Source organism: Coenobita brevimanus, chromosome 107, assembly GCF_032717465.1.
Source record: "Coenobita brevimanus isolate Jiangsu-jjx chromosome 107, ASM3271746v2, whole genome shotgun sequence".
NCBI lineage: Eukaryota > Metazoa > Arthropoda > Malacostraca > Decapoda > Coenobitidae > Coenobita > Coenobita brevimanus.
In genome coordinates, this window is record NC_137060.1 from 23,065,269 (window position 1) to 23,077,549 (window position 12,281).

General features: G+C 38.5%; 1 protein-coding gene across 1 annotated transcript; it reads left to right on the plus strand.

Moving 5' to 3' along the window:
- The first annotated feature begins 840 nt into the window (after positions 1-840).
- Positions 841-10,698, plus strand: mof (males absent on the first). Its single transcript, XM_080285652.1, has 9 exons — positions 841-1,060; positions 2,157-2,268; positions 2,808-2,943; positions 5,179-5,397; positions 6,655-6,885; positions 7,222-7,316; positions 7,572-7,721; positions 8,091-8,264; positions 10,558-10,698. The coding sequence occupies exons 1-9, from the start codon at positions 841-843 to the stop codon at positions 10,598-10,600; spliced, it is 1,380 nt and encodes a 459-aa protein (XP_080141778.1). The 3' UTR covers positions 10,601-10,698.
- Positions 10,699-12,281: the final 1,583 nt, after the last annotated feature.

Below are 12,281 nucleotides of genomic sequence, written 5' to 3' on the forward strand. Positions count from 1 at the left end.
AGTTATACAACGTGATTTTCAGCTTATACACAATGATCATAATGTTATGAATGGAGATTTTCTACTTGAACAAATTTACAGCTTGAAAACTGATAAGCTTGTTCCTAAGCAGTTAATATATTCTGACTGTGAGTTCGGTATTTTCTCAAGAATGATAAACTCCAGTAAACACGTAATGAACCTAATAATGACTAGAATGTTACTTAGGATGACTGTTCATCTTGTAACCGTACACCAGGCACTGGAATTGATATATGCAGAAAGAAAACCAGGATTAAAGGATAGGCCTTCAACTGACATCTATCAGTGGTAATTGTGTTAGAGTTGTGTGAACGAGTACTAGATATGAAGAACTTCTTATTCATACAGATGGTGGAAATGCTCTTCACTATTCTGGCTTTGACAGAAAGATCAAATTAAATGGAGGGACAAGGTAGAGGAAATTAGAAGGGAACATCCGACAGCAAGGAACGCGAACACAGTGAAGTGTAACAGCAGTTACATTACTTTCTGTAATGTTTTGTAATGAATAAGTTATACATACAAACTTTTACTATGTATGAGAGCATTCGCTGTACAAGATAATCCTATCCTTTCACTACAAAATAATATATAGGTACAATGAAATGAACTAATTTTACATCGCCCACTGAAAACATGTTACGTTATCATAATACCACTAATATCCCTAACTTTTAATTCTTCTATGATAATAATCACGGAATATATTAACATGGTTCATAATAACTTTCTTTGCAGCACATTCTAGGCTCGTCGTTGCCAAAGCGTGGTAATAATATTGCAGGGCTCGTCGTTCCTGCCCACATGTAAACAAAACAAATGGCGGCCGCCAAGGAGCCTAAGATTAGCAACCATATTAACGAAGCTTCCAAGCCTGACGGGGACGCTCTAACGGCGGACAAGGAGAATGAGCCCCTGCAACTGTCCGAGGGGGACAAGAAGAGGGAAGAGAGGGAGGAGGGAAAAAACAGCGACGGGGACGACTTCAAATTGATTATCGGGGAACAGTATATGGTGAAGCGGATTGACGAAACATGGCGTAAGATTTATTATCCTTTGTTTTCCACCCTTCCCTTTAATAAAAACATGACTTCTCAGACCAATGCTCAACATTTCATCAATTTTATTGGTGTTTGGTATCAGCTTATGAGAAATTTCATAATGTTGACTGCACCAGTGTCTGGATTTTACTTGTCATTTTTCATAAATGTATTTGCCCATACATCGTCAATGTTAGGTTTAAAGTATTATTTGCTGAAAGGAGTTTGTTTCCTCAAACAGAATTTAAGCAAACTTACTAAGAATAGGACATTCTGGTGGTTATGTAAATGACAAAATAATTGTAAAAATGGCAGTACGGTTAAAATGTAGAAGATTCCAGTCTAAACATGTTTTTAAGGCATATAATTATATTATTTCTGCAAGTATAATATCCAGCATTTTTTTTTTACAACATTGCTAATTATAAACCTCTGAGATAAATAAGAATATTGAAATTTTTGCACTTTTCAAGAATTTGGTAATAGAAGCAAATAATCTGGCAAATCCTAACATTGCAAGTGTAAGTGCAAGACTTGGTGCTTGAATTTTTCGGTACCATAAGTAAAGGATTAAATGGGAGTTGCACTTGTTGAAAGTAAGCTGAAATCTAAAAAACTTCTTATCTTAATCTCATAAATAATGATATGCATGGCTTCTGAATGTTTTATTTTCAACACACTGAGTTGATTCCTTACAGTGTTTGCGAAGGATTTTCAAATGGCACCCAACTTTATATATTCAGTACCGGTACGTTATTCAAAACCTGGCCCCAAGACCCTATAGGATACCTCATAAGGGATATTATGGAACTGGATATCTCTTTTACCTAGTTTTCTAGTGGTTAGAATGTCCCACAGGTTCAGTCTCCAAGAGGTGACTGCAGGTTATTCAATCATGTAATGCCGTCAAGGGAAGTAGGCTGGTCATCTACCCATAAATTTATTGGACTGACGTATCCTTACCTCAAGTCTCTACACCACACAGGGTGTAGAATGGAATTGGCTGTTACTGTTTACCATTTTATCTGTATTTATCCATCCACTTATCATTTCAGTCAGGCAACTTATATTTGTGTGACTGTATTCTCATTCCAGAAGCAGCCGAGATTATCCAGCGTCGATATAACGAAGTGGAGAATCAGGACGAGTATTATGTTCATTATGATGGCCTCAACCGACGCTTGGATGAATGGGTCACAAAGGAAAGGTATATACACATCGTCATTCTGTTTATTTGAGAGACACTGTTCTTGCAGTTGTATGTGTTATAGTGGCTCCAGACTCATCAGGACATGAACTTGGTGTACCATAGGCTGAAGTTGTCTTTTCCCTGCAGTCCACTTTCCTCCTTTCAAGGGACAGGAAAGGATCTGAGGGATGCTTGTATAGCTGTGCCTGGCCATGTCAGTGTCACCATGTGAGGTGTCCCTCTCCAATACCACTCCTCATAGGAAAGGGTCTAACCATAAACATCTGTTGTCACAGAATCAACCTTTCATAACTGTATCAACATAAGGACAAGAGCTTCACTAACCATGATGTCCTTGTAATAAAGGGATCGAGTTTCTTTTTTCTTTCTTTCTTATTTTTCCCTTATATTTTCTATTTCCTACTGCTTCTTCCTAACTGCTGTAGCATCATATTCTATTGCTATTCTGTTGATGGATTCAAGATGGATCTAAGACAGTTTTAGGCTAAGTTATGTGAAAAGAATGCTGTATAGTCAACTTCTCTCTCCTGTTACAGAATTGACCTGTCCGAACTGTATCAGCGAGGTGATAAGACCCTGACTGGCCATGACCTCCTCACTGACCAGACTGCCGGACGCAAGATAACCAGAAATCAGAAAAGGAAACATGATGAAATTAACCACGTACAAAAAGTTAGTCTTGATCTATTACATATGATGGTATCTGCTGATTTATTCTTACTGTCTCCAAGACATAATCACACTTATTCATCTTAAGAATTTTAATACTTCTTCCATAACTACTCATGTTGAATTAAAATATTAAAAGCCATCATCAGTTTTAAAGAATGAAACCCATTCAGCTTGATGACATGTCCTTTATTTTGTTCTTGCAAGTTTACAATCCATAGTTTCGCAACCAACTGAAGTTTAAGGGTTAATCAAGATAATTTCATAAACATTAGGCATTAGACTTCCAGCAGTGAGGTGGGGGCGCCCATCATCCACCCTCTTAGTGTAGTGGGACTCTGTTTTAGGGTAGCTCTGCATTGAGTGGCAAGCCAAATGATTTTCTGTAAACCAGGAAATCATTTACAATGCTGGGTGTTAACCATATAACCAACCAATACGTGTTCCCTACATGACAACAAGTGGATTGGCAGAGGGTTATGTGAGTGAGGTGGAAGGTGGGAGAGGGAGAGTGAGGCCAAGGATGAGATGGAAGGATGGATTGGAGATGTATATGAGAGAGGGGAGACAGAGCGACATGGAGGCGATTTGTGTGTGGCCACCCCTTATGGGATTAAGGCATCGGGCAATAGAGAGACTGATAGAGTTAAACTGTGTGGCATTAGCCAGAGTAAAATACACTCGGACCTTCAATTGTTCGCAAATATTGTCAACAATGTGCACTGCATTTTTTAAAATGCGCATATTTCAAATACTATAAACAGTGCAATAAATAGAATATGGTCGACTTCCTCCCCAGTCAGCACATTTTCACCACATTTTACTCATCTTTTTATACCCAGCCAATGGCACTCCTTCTTTCTCCTTTCTGTTGATGTAATGAGCTAGGTAGCTTTCCATATGAATAAGCACTGTGTTTGTGAAATGACTCTGGAGTTGCTAAAGTATGTGAGGCAGTTGCAGATACTGAGGAAAATGGAGTGGATAGTGGGTACTCCGTGGTGGCTTGTTTACAAATGACCACGAGGCGCCAAGGCAGACAACACTGTTTCCCGTTTCAGCTCGCAAAAGCACACGAGTGTGTTTAATTTTGACTAAAATGTACCGTTTTTTGTGCATATTATCTTAAATTTCCTGCTTTTAGAAAATTACTGTTACATTAGTTATAATGTGACCTTCTCTTATGAGATTATGATAAATTAGTAAAATTATGAATAATCCAAACAAAATGAAATACCGAACCATTGCTGGGTCGACCAGTGGCGGTTGATTTATGGGTCTCTAAGGAGAAATTTGCTCCTAGAGAAGTAAAAGTGGGGGTGAAGAAGGAAGATGGTGATGTTAAGGTGGAGGAAGTGGTGGTGAAATATGATGATGGTGATGAGAAGATGTTTAATGATATTCCCATTGACTCTATAGATGATAAGATCAAGGAGGAAAAAATGAGTGATAGTGATGATGATGATGATGCAAATTTAAGAGGGAAGGAATGAGTAGTGATGATGATGATGATGATAGTATGCTGGTCACCTTATGCATTCCATCTGCCTCGTAAAGTAGTACGGAATGTAATTGGAATGGCTCGGTCTTCCCAGACGTGCCCGCACAATTAAAAAATACGTGCACAATACGATAATTATTTAATCCTATTTTTTGGGATGGCACCCGCATAATTGGCGAATCGCACAATTCAAATGTGCATTTTTCAAGGATGTACTGTATATGTCATCAGTTGAGGTACTATATATGGATTAGGTGGTGGGTGCTTTTAAAGTGGATATGCCAAGATTTTTGTGTTACCTGAACTAACTGACCTTTCATTCTTCTGCTCACCTATTATGGAAGCTATATGTTATAGACATTAACGTCAAGTGGGAGGTTTAATGGAGCTGCTGTTTACCTCGGAGAGTACTGTATGTATGTTATGAGTTGACTACGGCAAGGCCTCGTTATGTCTCCGTTTTATGTTCTTTTACTTGTGGGTCCATAGTAAATTATAGAACAGTTATCTAATACATCCAATACATTTTCGTGGCAGCCTCAAATTGTCATTTTGCCCAGTTTAATGTACCAGTTGCATGAAAAGAGTTGCTGTGCTTTGGAAAATAGCAAACTTAAAATGAGGATTGCAGGTACATTATTTTCTGTGCCTGACTCCCATACCTCCCCCTAACCTATATACAGTATTTATGTTTTGAGTTTACTATATCATCACATTCTTTCCTCTGCTTCCCCCAGACCTATGCAGACATGGACCCAACAACAGCTGCCCTGGAGAAGGAGCACGAGGCCATCACCAAAGTCAAATACATAGACCGCATCCAAATAGGGCGCTTTGAGATTGACACATGGTATTTCAGTCCGTACCCAGAGGAGTATGGAAAAGTGCCGAAGTTATACATATGCCAGTACTGCTTGAAGTATATGAGGCTTGAAAAGACATACAGATATCATTTGGTATGTGTCACTGCCTTTGTTATAAGTGTTTTACTGTGTGTAATTGTTTGAAATACATGTATATGGGGCTTGCTGAGATATGTAGATATCACTTGGTAATTTTCATTGCCTTTCTTCTGTTACAGTATAATTGTCTCATCTTAACTTGGCCTAGGTTGTCATCCTTTTGCAGCCTAGTTCACCTAGCTCAGCAACAGGAAGATAGTGCTGTGGCTGTACACCCTTTCCTTAGCAGTTCTTCATTACTAGCATCATATTCTAGTGTTAATCTTTGGTTACAACTCATAACAGAAGGCAGAGAGAGGTAATTTTAGGTGAAGTTAAAGTAAAATGAGTATAGTGTATTACCATGTATTATTGTTTCCATTGTAAATGTCCTTTTAATTTGTATGTTTCATTTATTAATTTCTTGGAAGAAACACTAATTATTCACTTGACAACAAGTGGAGTTTTGAGCACTTACAGGCTGTACAGTATTGTATATTGAAGTCAAAGGTTGTGATTTTTTTTTTTTCTTCTTCTTCTTCTTCTTTTTTTTTTTTTTTTTTTTTTTTTTTTTTACCCAGACAGTTTTATTCAGGAGTGGCTTTCTAACTGTCAGAGTTAGATATAGCCTTCATTTTTTCAGAACTGTTAGGAGCAGAAGCTGGAGAATATCATCTGGAGGTAACAAGAATAAATCAATGATGTCGTATGATTTTGACACTTGAATTAGGGGCCGAAGCACTAAAACACTCACTGCTGACTTCATTGCAGCTTTGTAGTTCATTACAAAAAACTGAAAGGTGCAAACGGAAGATATAATATGAATGAATAGTAATAAATCAGCTACATGTAACTTTAGATGAAGATTACATATACCATTACCTCATACAGTACTTGTAATAGTATACTGTATATACAACAAAATTTGCTTCCATCTGAAACTTACAAACTTGGTAACCAGCCACATTATCATTACTCCTAGACAAGAAATTTAACCACAAGAAAACATGAGTCCAAATTTACACTTTCATATTTTACACATCTTGCTACATATATGAGATTTCTCTTTTCCCAACAGTTGTTGGAAACTGTCGGAAAGCATATGAATAACAGCTGGTTTAGCTCATAGAAAACACCAGTTCAGACCTCAGTATGGGAATTCTGGGCAACCTCGATACAGGGATTCGTTATTAGGAAACACAGCTTCAGTTTATTGTATTTAGTATGAAACTTATATCAGTCCTTGCCATTCATTAAATAGTCTATCTTCAGAGTGAATGCACGTGGAGGCAACCACCAGGTCGAGACATTTACCGGAAGGGAACCCTCAGTATATACGAAGTGGATGGCGCTGATCACAAGATATACTGTCAGAATTTATGTCTGTTGGCCAAACTGTTCTTGGATCACAAGACTCTGTACTTTGATGTGGAGCCATTCCTGTTTTATATCTTGTGTGAAGTGGACAAACAGGGTGCTCACCTGGTAGGATGTTTCTCAAAGGTTAGTCCATACTCTCACTTTTACAGATATGATGAAACAGCCTTTTTTTTTTTTTTTTTTTTTTTTTTTTATAAGTAGCTTTAGAATTATGACTGTTTACCTATCTATCTGCCTTTGTGTGCTTGTCTGTCTGTCTGTTTATAGCCAGATGCCTTAATCCTGTGGACGTGGGTATCAACAATTCACCACTTCACCCTGTCTTCTCCCATCAGGGGTCCCTCTTTCCATCTCACACTGCATTAACATCCATCCATTTCTCTCACATACTGTACATTCTTGGTCAGTCTCACTCTCCATACTTAGACCAGTTTTTGCAATAAGCATTTTTAATTGCAGGAGAAGGAGTCCCCAGATGGTAATAATGTTGCTTGCATTATGACGCTGCCGCCCTTCCAGCGAAAAGGTTATGGAAAATTGCTAATAGCCTTCAGGTAAAAATGGTGATTCTCTTTTTATTTCTGAATACATGAATGCTTTATGCAGTGGAGTGGTCAGTTTACTTTTGTAGGTACTTCCAGTCCTTGTCATAAGTCAGGAATGTTATCCAAAATATCACAACATGTCCATACAGGAAGCACCAGCAGTCCTTGTTAAAGTAATGAATGAGTTTTAAAAATCACAACTTTGTGCACACAGTTGCTACTTATCATGCTAAAAGTGACACTGACCAATACTTCCCACACCAGCTATGAGTTAAGCAAGCTAGAGGGTGTTGTGGGCAGTCCTGAGAAGCCACTGTCTGATCTTGGTAAACTGTCTTATCGCTCATACTGGACGTGGGTTTTACTCGAGATACTCAGGGACTTCAAGGGGACTCTGTCCATAAAAGACCTCAGGTAGGTATTGTATTCACTCTTTACTCCCTTTTTTTGGCTGGAACTAAATATTGTGTTCACACTGGCAACATTGCACTTTTTTTTTTTTCTTGGAACTATCCATCTTCGATGATGATGATGAACTGTGTTATCTATAATCACATGGCAGTAACAGGAATGAAATTTATAGTTAAAATATGTATAACACAAATCACTAGCTTAGTTAAGTACGGTACTAGAAAGGTTAATCATATGAGAGAGAGAGAGAGAGAGAGAAAGAGAAGCAAAACAAAAGAATGCTATTGGATGAACGTGTCTGACTAACACCGAATGGAAAACAAACATAAAACCAAAACTAATGATAATTTTGGCCCCCCTCCCACACCACAGCCAAATGACGAGCATCACTCAGCAAGACATCATCTCAACGCTACAGAACATCAACCTAGTCAAGTACTGGAAGGGCCAGCATGTCATTTGTGTCACACCCAAGCTGGTTGAGGAATATATCAACTCAGCGCAGTTCAAAAGGCCCAGACTAACTGTGGATCCTGCTCTGTTGAGGTGAAGGGTCTTGTATATTGCTTTATTGGTCATTATGAGGGTTTGCTAAATGTAGCTTAGGGATTTTATAAAATGTGTTAATTCTTTTTACTTGATGGCAGTTCTCCTTGTGTTACAGTCTAGAGCCATGTCCATTCTTAGACCCTTATACTGAAGCCCTCCATGCAGAACCTTATCCCAGTCTTGTGTCTAGTATATTGAGTACTTTATGTAATCTGTAAAAATTGATCATCATCATCATCATCCGGACCTCCTTTCCCACCCAAGGGCAGGGTGAGGAGTAGCAATGTCCAGACAGCCCAAAATTGCCCAATCCAGTGGGCCACACTTCCATTCACTCATCATTCAAGCCCCCGGAATCCTGTCTCTGTCGGATACGCCAAAAACATTCACCACGTTCTGTAGCTTCACATATCGTATCCGACAGCGTCCATCCAGACGCTGCCATGTTAAAAAGGGGTGCCAAAAATCCCTGATCATGCACATCTCACAAAATTCATCCAACCAGCTCGATCTCCTGTCAGTTCCCTAGCCTCACCGACTTCCAAACCTCTCTTCCTCACACATTCATCCACCATATCTCTCCACCTTCTCCTTGGCCTACATCGCCTGTAAAAATTACTTAAAAATATACCTTTTTGTGTTTTCTTGACATGTTGTAATGTTTCTGAAGACCTTTGTTAATGCAGGGCTATATTGTAGTGTTTTATCAAGCAAAAGGGGAAGGGATTGTGGAGTATCTTAGGTGTATTACCATAATTTCTTAGGAGTTAACTACATCAGTCTGATGACATACTCCTCCCCTCCACCTTTTTTTTCCCCTCACTTATAGGTGATTATAGTCAGTTCAGGGGTAATTTCTGGTACTGGGGGGGTTAATGATGACTTTTTTTTTCTTTTTTAATGCAAGGATGAAGGATCCAAAGGCTAGAAGCCTACAAATTGCTCCCTAAAAAGAGAGAGAGGTAGAGAGAGGGAAAGAGAAATTCTTGATCCGTTCATTTCGAGATGCCTGGACATACAGCATGTAAAAGACTAGAGGTTATAGTCAGTAGGAAATACAGACAGAAGACAGTTCCTGAGTTGACCTGTTGCATACATGAAGGACTGGGAGTAACAGTTAACTCTTACATAGAGGGTTTGACAGAAGGGGGATGAGAGTTGGTTGCTGGACGGGTGCTAAGCACCTGCCATAATGGTGGAGGGATGCAGGCAGGCAGTTCAGAGGAGCAGTGACCATTGAAGTAGTTATAAAATAAAGATGTAACAGTATGGCAAAGAGACAGAGGTTGAAGGAAGTCAGTAAGAGGAGGAGAGTTAATGAGACAAAAAGCCACTGACTCCACCTTGTTGAGCTGTATGTGGGGAGCCTCCCAACATACGAGAGTTGTACTCTACACAGGGAAGAATAAAACTCATGTATAAAGTCAACAACTGTGCAGGGGTAAAGAAGGCATGGAGTCGGCTTAGCACACCTAAAATCTTGGAAGCAGATTCTACAGGAGAGGTAATATTATCTTTCCAAGATAAATCCCAAGAGAATGAAACCCTTAGTATGTTCAAAGATGATGCAAGATTGAGCTGGGTATTGTTAAAAATTAGAGGATTTTCTTGCAGTAGATTTTCATGGGTCGAAAAATGTAGGAACTGAGTTTTTGATGCATTAAAAACAAGGTTACTTTTACCCAAGTCAGAAATATGAATCAAGTCAGACATTGGATGTGCCATAAGCCTCATCCCTTGTTTGTTGAGGTAGCTGCTGGAATGGACGCTGTGCAAGCTGATGGAAAGATTAAGGGCGGAGTCATCACCGTATGAGTGAACAAGGTTAGATGTACAGCATAGAAGGTCATTGATGAATAGATGGAAGAGAGATGGTGATAGGAAGCCCTGAGGAACACCACTATTGGTAGCTCTAGGAGAAGAATGATGACCATCTACAACAGCAGCTACTGAATGACCAGAAAGGAAGCTAGAGATAAAGGCACAGATGGAAGAATAGAAACCATTAGAGGGCAGTTTGGAAATTAAAGATTTATGCCAGAATTGATCAAAAGCCTTCGAAATGTCAAGTGCAATAGCAAAGCTTTTGCCAGAATCTAAAAAAGAAGATGACTAGGAGTCTCAATGAAAGGTTAGATCATCCGTGGAACTAACCTCTCCAGTATGAAAAGTCTTTCCTGAGGCCAATAAAACGATCTATGAATAGTATGAATAAAATGAACAATAGGTCACCAGAATGAAGAAGTTCAGGGGCAGATTCCTTTGCTTAACGAGCCTTTGTATTTTTCAGATGGTCACCGCCAAAGAGACAGCCAGGACAGAAGAGGAAGTGAACAGCCTGATATGTTTTAAGGTGGTTAGTGTGATAGTGTGACAGACAAGCTCTATGAAGGGTGAAAAAATATTCTGCAGTGCAAATGTTTAGAAACATGATTTCCCTCTAAAAAAAAAAAAAAAATGCAGTTGTACTGTGAAAGTGCGACAAACAAATTGGAGAGGAGAAAAAAAATAATAATAATCTGCAGTGTCCATTTTACTCATGTGATTTCCCTCTTAAAAAAAAAAAAAGAAATGCAGTTCTACTGTGAAAGTGTGACGCACATACTGGAGGGGAGGGAAAAAAAAATCTGCAGTGTCAGTTTTACTCTAGTAATTTTCCTCTGTCAGAATAATGTGCATGTAGTGTGAAAGTGTGAATGACAAACATTATGGAGGGGGAAAAAATCTGCAGTTCACATTTTGGACTTGTGTGATTTTCCTCACACAAAAAAATGCAGATGCTGACCGACTGTATATAAGGAAAAAAGAAATTGGAAGTGTAAATTTTACACATGTGACTTTTCTTACTCAAAAATTTCCAGCAGTGGACTGATTTTGCAAATAAGGAGATACTCTTTGACATTTGTGTTTATATGTTTTTGATCTGTTTGACTTTTCACCACAGAACCTGAAGTTTCTGTGTTTCCATGATGTGTAAGAGATTGTGTCTCGTAGAACTGTATTCTAAGTGAATTTGGAGACAGGGTAGTATTCTCGGTCAGTTAGGAAGCTTACTAACAAGCTTTCCTTACCAGTTTATTTCTGCCTCTGCTCTGTTACTATATTCTTGTGTGTTATTCATGCAATCTATGTCGATGTTAAAAAGATATAGGATGCAAAAGTGAGGATATTAATGGGTAGTTTTAAAAAATAATCATTAAGGACGAGGTGCTAGGGAGCCTTCTTACCTGACGAGAATACAGGCCTTTGTAATGCCTTTTCCTTCTTTATGTACTTTTCACATTACACTTTGGTATACTCTCATATGTTGGTAGCCTATGTTGTTTATCCTCTTGTATGTTGTTAATGCATGCTTTGAGGATATTAAAACACAATAAAAAAAACATCGAGATCAGATATGCAAACTGCATCACTAAGAAACAGTTGCCACAAAGTCTCCTGTGCTACCAAGAATACGGTCCTTGATATCACAGTACCGAGAATTGTCCCGTTGAAGAATAAGAGATATTATTTTTGAAGCCAAATTCACACTAAAGGTATTGTATAATATTAAGTCTTCAGTAAAGGGATATAATACATAGTAGGAAGACAAATTTATGGATAATGTAAATACAGTACAATACTGAATTTTCATTAAAGCAAAACAGTCCTTTTTTTTTTTTTTTTTTTTTTTTTTTTTTTTTTTATAATAGGTCCACACTCATGTAGATTGCCTGCAGATGTTCCATTGCTACCTCCTGGGCTGCTTTGCCAGCAGCCAGATTCCCCAAATCACAATAATATAGCCATTCCCATGACTTAAATACATGATACCAAGTCATAGTTGCGTGGAATTCACTGAGCCTTAGTTTTGAGGCAAGAATAAATCTCCTTAGTTACTAGATAAATCAGCTCTCCCACCTGGCCACACCTTTGAAATGAACTGAGAGGGGTTAGGGATCTTTGCCAGACTAAACACACTATTTTTTTTTTTTCCCCCTAAGAGATAACTTGCATAATAAGATTGCTTGTACT